The following is a 12,624-nucleotide window of genomic DNA, read 5'->3' as shown; positions in this document are numbered from 1 at the left end:
ACTCTTTACCACTGAGCCACCTGGGAAGACTTGGCCATGTTTAAATATGCTTAAAAAAAAACCAAAAAACCTTAAAAGTGGAAGGGAATCCAGTGGTGATTTATCTCTGGTAAAAACAAAATTTTAATTGCACAAATATCAGTGTTTATCAGACATTTGAGAAATTCCAAACTCCCTGAGGCCATTTAAAATACAATAAACTTTAAATCAGAAATACTACAAGACTCACTCTTCTTTATGTTAGTTCTTGGGCTGGCTTAATAAATCAACCTGGTTATCGAGGGGCCAGGTTCTATACTAGGCCCTGGGATTTCTTAGTGATGAACACTATGGGTAGGACTCCTGCCCTCAGCTAGACATTAAAGGGGAAATGAGACATTAAAATTGTGCTGTGAGGGTAAGGGGCCAGGTGATATGAGTATAACTGGGGACCTAATATCCGACAGGTTAAGGAAGGAGGCTTTGAGGAGATGCTGTTGCAACAGGCCAGGGTGGGCCCAAGGGGGGTGGGAATGCCAGAGGTGAGAAGCAAGCCTGTAGTTGTAGTTTCAGGGTGAAGAGGGATCTAAGCAGCTGCAGCAGGGTGACAGTGGAAAAAGCAATAAACCGGAGCTGTGGAGGGTGGGCAGGCACAGGAATAAACCAGCCTTATTCAGGATTTAATTTCTCACAGTCAAAGCCATGCGTGGCCCTGAAGGGTTTCCAGCGTGGCAGTGACATACACAGGCTATAGATGTTTCATTAATTCCTCTGGACGGGGCCAAGGTGTCCGATCCGATGGGGGCCTTTCGTGGTGGTCTTATGTTTTACAAAGATAGGCCCATTCTTACCTGCCCTCATTGTAAAAACAGTCAGGCTTTACAACAGCTTCAAATCCATCTGGGTTCATTGACGGCATGATGTGTATCCGGGTGCTGTTGATTAGATTTGTGATTTCAGGGTCTCTTCCATCTCTGGTTACAAGATATTCAATTAAATGGAGCAGCAGTTCCCGCCCTACAGCCTGTCGGTGTTAAAGAGAGAAGAGGCTACTTGAGGAAAACAAGGAAAACAGTCCCCAAGGTACAAATTCCCCAACAAGAAACACTACAGATGATATTTAAAACCAAAACCAGTTGTCAGACCACTGTGTCTTCAGGCCCATGGCAATCCATCACTGGTATGCTGCAAAATCTTTTTAAGAGTTTAAGTTAATTTCTAAAAAAGTATCTAATAATTTACTTTTAAAAAATGAATTAGAGTGGAGTAAAGGCTATTTCTTATTGTCCTTTTTTCAATTCGCTTGTCTTCCAAATACTTCCTGGAGTGAGGGGGAGAGGGGGAGCTAGAAATCATGCAGGGGAGTGGAGTATCTTCATGAGCACACGTGATACATGGGAGAGCTGTGGGGCCTGTCTCGGTGGATGATACATGGAGGACCACTGCAGCAGACATGTAGATGTTCACAGAGAAAAATCCAAATTTGCAATGCTCATAATTTAAATAGGTTTCTGATTTCCAGATTGCCCTCTTTCCAAGTTCTTCTATTTTCAAATTCCCCTCTTGCACACTTGTGCAATTTTTGCCATACCTCTGTACTTCTGATTTCCACGGTCTCATGTTTCGTTGGCACATCATCCTCACAACTTTTTGCCATATCTGCATATTATCTATACTATTATTTAGTTTGCATTTTCTGTAAATTGGCTCACTTTTTACTTACATTAAAAATGATAAACTTTGTATAATTATCATTTTGCTAGATTTCACGTTTTTAATTATACAGCAAAATAAAAGCACGACTATGAAAATAAACATGGTCACATCCACCTAAAATTACCTTATGTACCAACAACGACGGGGAAGCTGAAGGCCTGTGAAAAATCTTGCTGTATAAGGGAGAGATTTCCTATTTTTCTTTTCTTTTTTTAGGAAAAAAAAAAAGGAATTCACATTTTCAGCCTTATTCTGTAAAGATCTGATTAGCCTACATTAATTTTCCCCTGTAACCCTGAGCTCAAAGGTTCTGCTTCTAAGTAAGGAGTATTTACCTCTGACATGTGATCAGATGTTGTTGAGGGGTTAGGATATGGGAAATCAGTGCAGCAGGTGGTTAAATAAGGATGGTGCTGCCAGTGCATTAATGAAGGCCACGGGCAACAAAAGAATCTTCAATTATGACTCCATTGTAGCAATTCACGGCTGTGACAAAGAAGGAAAAATACTGCACTCTATATCCCTTGCTGGCACGCAAAGAGATCACATCTTCTGAATTTGTTATCCTAATGGACGCAGAATAATTAAAAATGGAACTAAGAAAAATTTAAATATGTGAATTATATATTTATACATAGCAATAAAATTTAGAGTGGAAATAAATTCCATTCTGATTTCAACTTTTTCTTTCCCCACTCATGTCTGTCTTCTTCCACTACTGTGATTTTTGTTTTTATAGTCCAAATTGTAGGTTGGAAAAGGTCCTTACAAACTAATAACCAAAAAAGTCAAGTGAGTCACACACTGGGTTTCCAATTCAGTGTTTTGGAAGCTCAAGCACATTTGCAAGCTCCTTACTTCCTTCCCTAAAACCAGAGGAGGAGGGGCTGGTAATTTTAAGTTGCGAAAAGCTCTACAAGTGGACTGTGTGGTTGTTTGAAGGGGGGCTTTCCTGGCAAGGGGAGGGGAAGAGAAAGGAGTCAAGGAAAGGGAGGAGGAAGTGAGATTTCTAAATGCTGGTTCGAGACTGCAGGATGCTGCCCTTAGAGGAATGCACCAGGAAAAACCTGAGGCCAATCTGAGTTCCAGATCAATATGAAGTGAGCCATACTGGAATCCCCACGTGATTCTAAAGTAAATTTCCTCTTAACTCTCTGAATCATACATTCTCAAGCATGCTTGAACTCAAGACAGGAGTTGGCAATGAAATTCATCCACCCACAAGCAAATGAAAACAAAGAGTAAGAAGCTGTGATTAAGCTATACAACTAAATTAGGCAACTGCGGTGGTGTGAGTATAGGATAGAAGGTAAAACTTAAGGCTTATAGTTAACAGCAAGGGTGGGGGCTAGGGGAGAGGAGGGGAGAGATGAGTTTTCAAAGGGCTAATTTCTTCACTTTTCATAGCGATGGGTCATAGGATATTACCCAAAGTCTAATAATATATAAAAATCATTATAACTTCAGTTTTTCCTAATTTTTTGACTTCAGAAGAATCTTCTGGTCATTAATTTCTTATTTTGAGAAAATAACAAGTTCACCAATCATTTTCATTTCACTTCAGTTCTGTTAAGTTCAAGTAAAGTTATTAAATCTCATACTTCTTAAAGATAACACATAGGACACATCTTATTTCCTTTTGATTCCTCTCATTCTATTACTACAGAAATAAAGAGATATGTAGAAGAGCATCTGGCAAATAATAATGATGCCTTTTTCTGAGTGACAGTATCCTGAATAGTTCTTATTTGCTCTTATTTTTCTAGTTCTTTTAAATGAAAGAAAACCTATGTTCTTTTTACAAAAACAAAATCATGATTCTTTCAAGGACATAAATGTGTGACCAAGGTATTTTCTGTTTGCCTCCACTCCAACAAAACAAGCCACAAATTCTTAACTGCATAGGGTGAAATAAAAATCTTGAAAGTGTGATAAAGAACTTTTAATTAAGAGTCAGATAATCTTAAAACTGGCTAGATAAACTGATAAAATTTCAGAGAGAGTTAAACAAGGTCCTTGGACAATATTTTCTTGTCTCTATAAAAGCAAATTTATGCCACATATTATTCAAATTAATTCTTCTCAACCTTAATATAAATGTCTCAAATACTCATTCATGTTTTATGTATAGGCCTCCCTTCATTTAAAATTAAGTCTTTGAACATGAGACCTTAGAGAGACTAAAGTTTTTTTTTAAATGTGGTCAAAAGTGTTTCCATTGACTTATCCAGCCTTTCATTTAGCTTTCGCTTCCTTTTGTGAGAGTGTGGGGAATCCCTAATGAAGAGCCGGAAAGGCTGGGTGAGCACACCGGCTTCTAGAGTGTTTCTCTGATAATTCATCTGGTCATTAAGATGGCACTACCCCATGATGGACCTACAGATTGTCAGAGTGAGTGAAGCAAGTCAGACTGAGAAAGAAGAATGATACAATAGATACAATTGTACACAATATATACAATTATAATATTGCTTATAAAAGGAATCTTAAAAAACATGATACAAACAAAATTATTTACAAAACAGAAACAGACTCACAGAGAACGAATTTATGGCTACCAGGGAGGAATGTGGTATAGAGTGGCGAAGGATAGTTAGCGAGTTTGGGGTTAACATACGCACAGTGCTATATGTAAAATGATAACCAAGAAGGACCCATAGTATAGCACAGGAAACTCTGCTCAGTACTATGTAACAACCTAAATGGGAGAAGGCTTTGAAAACATAGGTGCATGTATAACTGAATCTCTTTGCTATACACCTGGAAGTTACACAGTATTAATCAACTATCAGTTCAGTCGCTCAGTCGTGTCCGACTCTTTGCGACCCCATGAATTGCAGCACGCCAGGCCTCCCTGTCCATCACAAACTCCTGGAGTTTACTCAAACTCATGTCCATCATACTCCAACATAAAATTAAAAGTTAAAAAAAAAAGATGGCAAGAACTCAGGAAAGCAGAAAATAAATCTCTATCAGTTTTACTTCAATTCAGTCAAGTTGGAACTTGCTAGATAGATGGAAATGAGTGTTCAGCACTTATGAGAACAATTGCAAAAAAATTTTGAAGCAACAGTCCACAACTGGGTAGTGTATTGTGTAAGACTGAGTGTTGAGGTCCACAGGCTGCTAGAAGATCCATGAACCTTGAGGACAGCATTCAAAGCTAGTGCCAGAATAGCAAGGAATCCACCCAAAGAAGGTGAAGAACCACTGGCCACAAATGTTATACATGCTGCCTTTTAATAGCGGGCCTTGAAAATGCTCTTTAATCCCAAAAGTTCTAAGAGAAGGAGGAGGATGAGGAAGCTGGTTAGACCCAGCTAATCCAAGTCACCCTTCTGCTCCTGGGTTAAGCCATCCCTTTCCCCAGCTCCTGGCGGCACCAGGAGGGTGGAACACATAAGGTCTAAATTCAGGATAATAAGTTTCTCAGAGGCCCCCGAAGTTGTCAGACACTGTTAACAGCTGGGACACACAGGGTGACAGGACTTTAGGTCTCCACACCCAGAACATACTGACATCCCCCCTGCATAATCTCAGTCCTTGGCAGTCGTCAAAGAATCAGGGTGAATGAGTGAACCTGCTTTGACGGGATACATTACCTACCTGGAGGGTGAGATGTCAGAAATTTGGGAAAGTACAAGCAAATTCAGGCGTGAATGAGAGGAAGGACTCTTGCTTTTCTTTGGAAGTTTCCATTGAGAGGAGTAAATTCTGAGCAGCAGACTGCAACCTTTCGAAATGCTAGGAATTCAATATAAGCTACTGGAGTCAACTGAGGACCACATGACTCTTATTAAAAATGGATTCTGGGGGATCGGGATGGGGAATACATGTAACTCCATGGCTGATTCATGTCAATTTATGACAAAACCCACTGCAATGTTGTGAAGTAATTAGCCTCCAACTAATAAAATAAATAAATAAATAAATAAAATTAAAAAAAAAAAAAAATGGATTCCATAGGACCAATTGGCCAGATAGCAAAAGGGAAAGGAAGTCTGGGCTGCTGTCTATCATGAATAGTTGTTTTATTAAAAACAAGTTTGCTGAGACTCCCAGCAATATCAAGCCTTTTTGAGCACAGCCTATTATACTCAGAAAAGTAACTTCCACCCACCCATAAATCAGATTCAAAGCCAAGCCAAGCCACTTTCTCAGAGGCAAACGTTTGCACTTGAGCTCCAGTGAGAAGAAGTCCCCTCACTGGTCAGGACGGGTTGAGCGGCATGTCTGGACAGGACAGGCAGAACTGTTGTGTCACACAGGGTGGAGCTTGTTCCTATAAAACCTGGGCTTGGGGAGGGTTGAGTTGGGACAGGAAGCGCAGCCTTTGAGCAGTGCAGGCTGCCACACTATTGCAGATCTGGAAGTGTTGTGACAAGTCAGCAGGTTGTACTTAAAGGATTATGCATTTTCTCTGACATTCCCTAAAGTTAAGTGTGTTTGATAAGGTGTGACACAGATCATATGTCAATTTTCTTTACTGTCAAGACTGGAGACGATCTTTCCCTTCCACTGGATTGCCCAGTTGTGTGGGGTCCTGGGAAAGAGAAAATCCTGCAGCTGTCATATTCTCAAAAATATGAGAGCTGAGGAAGTATATACTAAAATATCTATATATGGAAAAGTATGTATAAATATATATTAAAATATATTTTATTGTACATAAAATACATATACAAAAGTATATACTAAAATATATATAAAAGTATACATACAAAAATGTCCTCTGAGGAAGTAAGGTGAGAAATTTTGGGGAACATCTTCAAATGCCTGGCTCGAATGGTTGGGCAGCCAGGAGTGGTAAAAGGGTATTTTGCAAATTATAAGATAAATAACATAAATGAAACAAAATAGAGTTGATCTCTGGTAAGCTGGAAAACAGCAAGATGTTATGATGGAATTTAAGGGTTTGTGGAATGGTGGGGATGACAGAGCCCTAAGCTTGATGGTCTAAACTTAAGCATCAAAAATGCCAAGTTTTGGATTAAGAGGAAGTGACAAAAGCATTAAAAAAGCCAGCTAGTAGGAGGCTGGGTAGCCAGTTGGGACCTTCTTAGTTCAAATATATCACTCTTCTGCTGGCTCACCCCGATGCTGAGCAGGAGGTGGGGAAAACCAACCCAGGAGGCGTTCATGGACTTGGACAGCTGTCCTTCTTCCAGCCCCCAAACAAAAAGCAAGCTCCGGTTAGCTGCCCGGGGCGCTGGGTAAACAACCAAACGGCAGTGATGGCTTTTGGCTCATGGCTCCTTCAATCCTCTCAGGCCTTACAGGCAGACCCTTCCAGATTCTTTGCTACAGTGTCTGCCGCTCCCTCTGCATTTACAGAGTGCAAGAGACCCAAGGGAGGGTCCTTTGGTGACACGTCAGATACACGTTCAAACCACATACATACCTCATCTCCATGCATATTTGCCACGTACTTGAATTCCGGAATCCCGATTCTGTGTTCCTTTGGAGAGCGTCCCACTACGAGAACCCACAGGTTTCTGCCTTTACGGGGGAGATAAGGACAGAAAAATGAGTAGCCTTGTGAAATGACGAATGAACTCTATTAGAATGAGAATAGTGAACAATGATGCTACTTCTCCCACCTGATCAATGTTTCATGACCATCTCAGTTCATGCAACTAACACCTCCGTGCCCGGAATGCTTTTAGTTCACTGCCAGCCAAAATCCTTTCAATCATCAGAAATATTTAACTTCTTATTCCAGAATGTGACTTTTAAAAATTGAGGACTTAGTGGGTTATATAGATCTTATTCTTCCAAAATGTTTAGTAGACATAGTAGATTACATAGATTTGATTTTTCCAAAATTGTTTTTCCAAAAAGTGTGCTCTGAGTTCCTGGTGCCTTATAGAAGCGATCTTTCTAATTCACACAATAATACAGAAATAATAATTGATAGTTGACTGGGAGGGAGCCAGAACTCTCAGTGCAAGGAATGTGAAAAAAACCAACAGCAAGAAAACATGTAACTCAGAAGGGAGATTGTTTTTACAGTAAATCCTGAGTCTCATGATCATGTAACAAAGCCTCTCAGCAGTGAGTGTCCTTGATGAGTACTGAGTCCTGTCATGTAAGCTGGGAACCACAAACTATGCTCACAATGCCTCAAGGAAAACTTGTAAGTCCTAACTCTGCCAGGGACGGTGAGATTTGGGCAGAGGCTAAACTTCATGGAAGATTCGCACTGGGCAGATGTCACCATTGCATCTTTGGTTCATATTAACTCAGGTAATCCCTTGTCCTGACCCAGTGAGATAGATTTTCAACCAGACCTTACAAAATGAAAACACTGACCTTCAAAAAATATTAAATGAACTGCTTATGATCACGCAGCCAGTAAGAGGCTGTGATTTGAGCCCCAGAACCAAGACCTGAATTCTGGCCTATATGACTCAATTCTAGAGCTCTTAACACTAATGAAAACAGCCTGTTGCTCAAGAAGCTTGGTGTCCTAATCAGCAAAATGAAGAGGTTTCTTTTGATTCTAAAATCACATTCTTTTTTTTTTTTTAATACACTTTAAAACTAGAGATTGAGGAGATGTATATTTGATATCTAGCTCCTAGATACAAAGTTCACATATCTGTAATAGCTAAACCTTCTGTGGAATTCAAGAACCCAGGAAAGGAATTTAACAGCAGTCTGTGGGCTAATGTGGAGCCTGTTTCTGCAGACTTTCTAGTGTAGTTCCTTTAATCTGGGGGTCCCATAGATGAGGGCATACTCGCTTACCATAAAGAACTCAGGGAGAAGCAGATACTGGACTTGTCTTTTCCATCATTAATTCTTAATTTATTATTATAACAATTGGAGGACAATTCATCTTGACAGGATAATGCTTTAAATTTAGTAATTGCAGAAATTGTCAAAAAAACATCCCCAAAGGGCAGCTTATCTGACTGATGCCACCTGTTCAGTGCAGACAACTCAGGTCATTTATTCACATCCATTTATTTAGTACTGTTATACCCAGGCATTTAACCCCACAGATGGTCATGCTCTTTACACTCAGCGAGTCTCTGATACAAGCATCACTACCCTGGACTGTGACATATCTGATCACAGAGTGTGTATCAGGTACCGGTGTGACTGTAGAATAAAGGAAGAAACTTTTCCCAGGAGTGGGATCACATAAAACTTCACAGACATAGGGTTTTAGAGCTGACTTCTGACCAGGGTTCTGAAGAGTGACTCCAAGTTAGCCGTGCAGACAAGCATCAGTACAGTCCATTTGGTGGTTTCCCACCAGAACCACTTTATTAACCAGAATCTTTGATTCCCCCATATTACCAATTCTCAGATCACCTAGGGCTTCAAATTTAGCATGTTACCATTTTTCATGTGAAGCATATAAGAGCTTTTTTCTGAGCTTTTTTTCTATTAAACTTGGCTCTTTAGGTTTCCTTCGGGGGATTCTTTTCTGTAGCTATTAATGCTTTCAAGGCTGGAATAACCACAGATTTGCATAGAATATGTCTGGTCCCCTCATAAGCAGGGAAAAAAAATTCAGCATCATCTTGACATTGTTGTTGTTTAGTTGCTAAGTCGTGTCCAACTCTTGCTACCCCGTGGACTCTAACCCACCAGGCTTCTCTGTCCGTGGGACTTCCCAGGCAAGAATACTGGAGTGGGTTGCCATTTCCTTCTCTAAGGCATCTTTCTGACCCAAGGATCAAACCCATGTTTCCTGCATTAGCAGGTGGTTCTCTACCATTGAACCACCAGGGAAGCCCATCACCCTGACATAATGTTTCTCAATTGTTTTCTAACTGCATTTGCAAAGCTGACCTGTAATATGAAGGAGAGTGTAAGAAAAGCCTGACTTGACATAGGTATTCAATATTATCTGAGGGCTTCCCTGGTGGTCCAGAGGTTAAGAATCTGCCTTGCAACACAGAGAACACCGGCTTGATCCCTGGTTTGGGAAGATTCCACATGCTGCCGAGCTTACTAAGCATGTAGCGCCACAACTACTAAGCCTGCACCCTAGAACCTATGTGCCCAAATTACTGAAGGCCACCCACCCTAGAGCTGGTGCTCCGCAACAAGAGAAGCCACTGCAGTGAGAGGCCCACACACTGCAACTAGAGAAAGCCACATGCAGTGACAAAGGCCCAGCACAGCCAAAAAAACATGTGTGTGTGTGTGTGTGTGTGTGTGTGTGTGTGTGTGTATAATTTGGTCCAAGGAAGTAGGGAAATCAAACCAGTAAAATCTAAATGAAGAAATATTGGTAGTAACTCAATCTCAATTTTAGCATGAATGGCTCCTAAGTGAACAGCAAAATGAGAAACTTACCTTGAATAACCCTCCATGGCAACAAGCCTGGGGATGAAAACCAGCCCATAAACCTGAAGATATTCACCCAGTGCTTTTGGAAAGCTAAGCCTCTTGAAAGTTTTTAACCAGCCTCTCCAACGAATACTGGTTATCTCTGGCTTAGACTAAATGCACAAAGGACAAACTGTTGACTTTTCACAGCTTGATTGCCAAGGTGAGGCTAATTTAAACAAGATTTTTTTTTTCTATCAAGGTTGGACAGGCTGCCTTTATCCCTCCAAGTTCCTGCTTTGAACTTTGAGCACCTACTTTGAACTTTGAACTCTTGAGCACCAGGTGTGTTCTGAAATGTTCAAGAGTTCTGAAATGCTCAGCCACTTTCTCTTCACTACAAAGTAAAGAAAACCTGGATTCCAAAATTGTCAGCATCTATGTCCAGGAATCCTCTCGGGGCTTGACTCCAAGCCCAGGGATGGGACATGGTGTCCAACTGGGTTTGCTTGTAGGACCAGAAAAGCGTTACCATTCAAAAGGCTTCACACAGATCCACGAGGCAAGGAGACAGAACACTCCAGGCATTCAGGAGACAGGAGGAGGAGAAGCTTGAAAAACGAAGTACAGTATCAACAGGGAGAAACTGAAGGAGTGTCATTCCCTCATCAGAATCACTGGACCCTTGGAAAAGTGCCAACCCCTGAGCCCCATCTCATAAATCACACTCAAAGGGGAGGGTCCCCAACCTGCACTTAACAGGCTCTTTTGGTGATTCTGAGGCCCATTAAAAGTTTGAAAGCTGCTCAGATTGAGGCAGTGAATGTCCAGACAGATTTGGGAGGTAAAATCATCTCATTTTACATACAATCATGGACATGTTTCTTTATTAACAAATATACTTTGACTATACCTTTTTAAATGACTGTTTGATATTTTATGACACAAATGCAGTATCATTCATTCAACAATGCTCCATGGTTAAGTGTACAACTATAAGTAATTTATGTAAATTACAGCATGTCCACTTAAATTATGTACAGAATTTTTATTTTTTTTAATTAATTAATTAATTAATTAATTTTACTTTACAACATTATATTGGTTTTGCCATACTTTGACCTGAATCCGCCATGGATTTACATGTGTTCCGCATCCTGAACCCCCCCCTCCCACCTCCCTCCCCATCCCATCCCTCTGGGGCATCCCAGTGCACCAGCCCCGAGCACCCTGTCTCATGCATCGAACCTGGACTGGCGATTTGTTTCACATATGATATTGTTTCATTTATTTATATTTATTATTTATTTATAAATTATTTATTATATATATAAATTATATACAAATAAATATATTTATTTATTTATAAATTTATATGTTTCAATGCCATTCTCCCACATCATCCCACCCTTGCCCTCTCCCACAGAATCCAAAAGACTGTTCAATACATCTGTGTCTCTTTTTCTGTTTTGCATATAGGGTTATCACTACCATCTTTCTAAATTCCATATATATGCATAAGTATACTGTATTGGTGTTTATCTTTCTGGCTTACTTCACTCTGTATAATGGGCTCCGGTTTCATCCACCTCATTAGAACTGATTCAAATGTATTCTTTTTAATGGATGAGTAATATTCCATGGTGTATATGTACCACAGCTTCCTTATGCATTCGTCTGCTGATGGGCATCTAGGTTGCTTCCATGTCCTGGCTATTATAAACAGTGCTGCGATGAACACTGGGGTGTACGTGTCTCTTTCAGATCTGGTTTCCTCGGTGTGTATGCCCAGGAGTGGGATTGTTGGGTCATATGGCAGTTCTATTTCCAGTTTTTTAAGGAATCTCCACACTGTTCTCCATAGTGGCTGTGTACAGAATTTTTAATGTAAAATATTTTACCATGGTAAAGAAATCAAAGTACAAAATTATATAATTACAATTATGTAAAACAGACTACTCACTAACAAAATACCATGGAATGAAACAGCTCCAAAGCATATCAAGCCTTAAATGAAATAATTGATGAGTCCCTATAAGAATTGAAAACAGCACACTGTCAGTAAAAATGGGCTAAGTGATAGGGTTATAAAACCAAGACTTTGTTTTCACTTTTCCGTCTTTCTAGTTTTTAAAAATAAAACACTAAATCTTATTGTTTATTAAGTTCAGACACTGTGTGCTGAGCTTAATAATACCAGATCTTTACATCTTATAATACTTGATCTTTACAACACCTCTGTATGGTGGGTGATAACCATAATTCATTGATAAAAGTGGCAGAACCAGAATTCAAACCCAGGTCTGTCTGATTCCAGTATCTCTGTTCTTCTGATGACTCTAGGCTCTTCTGCAAGTAATAGGTAGGTCAGGGCCAACCCCACTCTGGGGTGATAGTTCCCCAGCAGTTCTTTCAGCATCTCACTGCCATAATTTGTCCCTGGAACAAGTTCCAGGCTGCTACCTGTCTATGACCACTGAGCCATAGAAAGACACCTGAACTGAGGGCTACCCTAGAGGGATGGTCCATACTAGGTGTTGATACAACGACCCCATTAGACTCTCTCTACTCCAAGTGTGTCTCTACTCTCTGGACACACACCCAGAGAGAAGTAGAATCCGTGTGGGTGGCCTGGTCCCA

The 12,624-nt window shown here is 40.3% G+C and overlaps 1 protein-coding gene across 5 annotated transcripts in view; it reads right to left on the bottom strand.

Moving 5' to 3' along the window:
* CPM (carboxypeptidase M) overlaps positions 1-12,624 on the bottom strand; it is a 71,896-nt gene that overhangs the window by 25,156 nt on the left and 34,116 nt on the right. For 3 of the 5 annotated variants that reach the window (XM_065934662.1, XM_065934661.1, XM_065934663.1), the window contains exons 3-4: positions 7,097-7,194; positions 831-1,003 (exon numbers count right to left, since the gene is read on the bottom strand). In XM_065934662.1, coding sequence (XP_065790734.1) covers positions 831-1,003; positions 7,097-7,194 — 271 coding nt within the window. The remainder of the gene's footprint in view (positions 1-830; positions 1,004-7,096; positions 7,195-12,624) is intronic. The other 2 variants (XM_065934664.1, XM_065934665.1) reach the window with 1 other exon arrangement.

This window comes from Muntiacus reevesi, chromosome 4, assembly GCF_963930625.1.
Source record: "Muntiacus reevesi chromosome 4, mMunRee1.1, whole genome shotgun sequence".
NCBI classification, from domain to species: domain Eukaryota; kingdom Metazoa; phylum Chordata; class Mammalia; order Artiodactyla; family Cervidae; genus Muntiacus; species Muntiacus reevesi.
The sequence above is the reverse complement of the archived record's forward strand: the minus strand, read 5'-3'. Positions and strand labels throughout refer to the sequence as shown.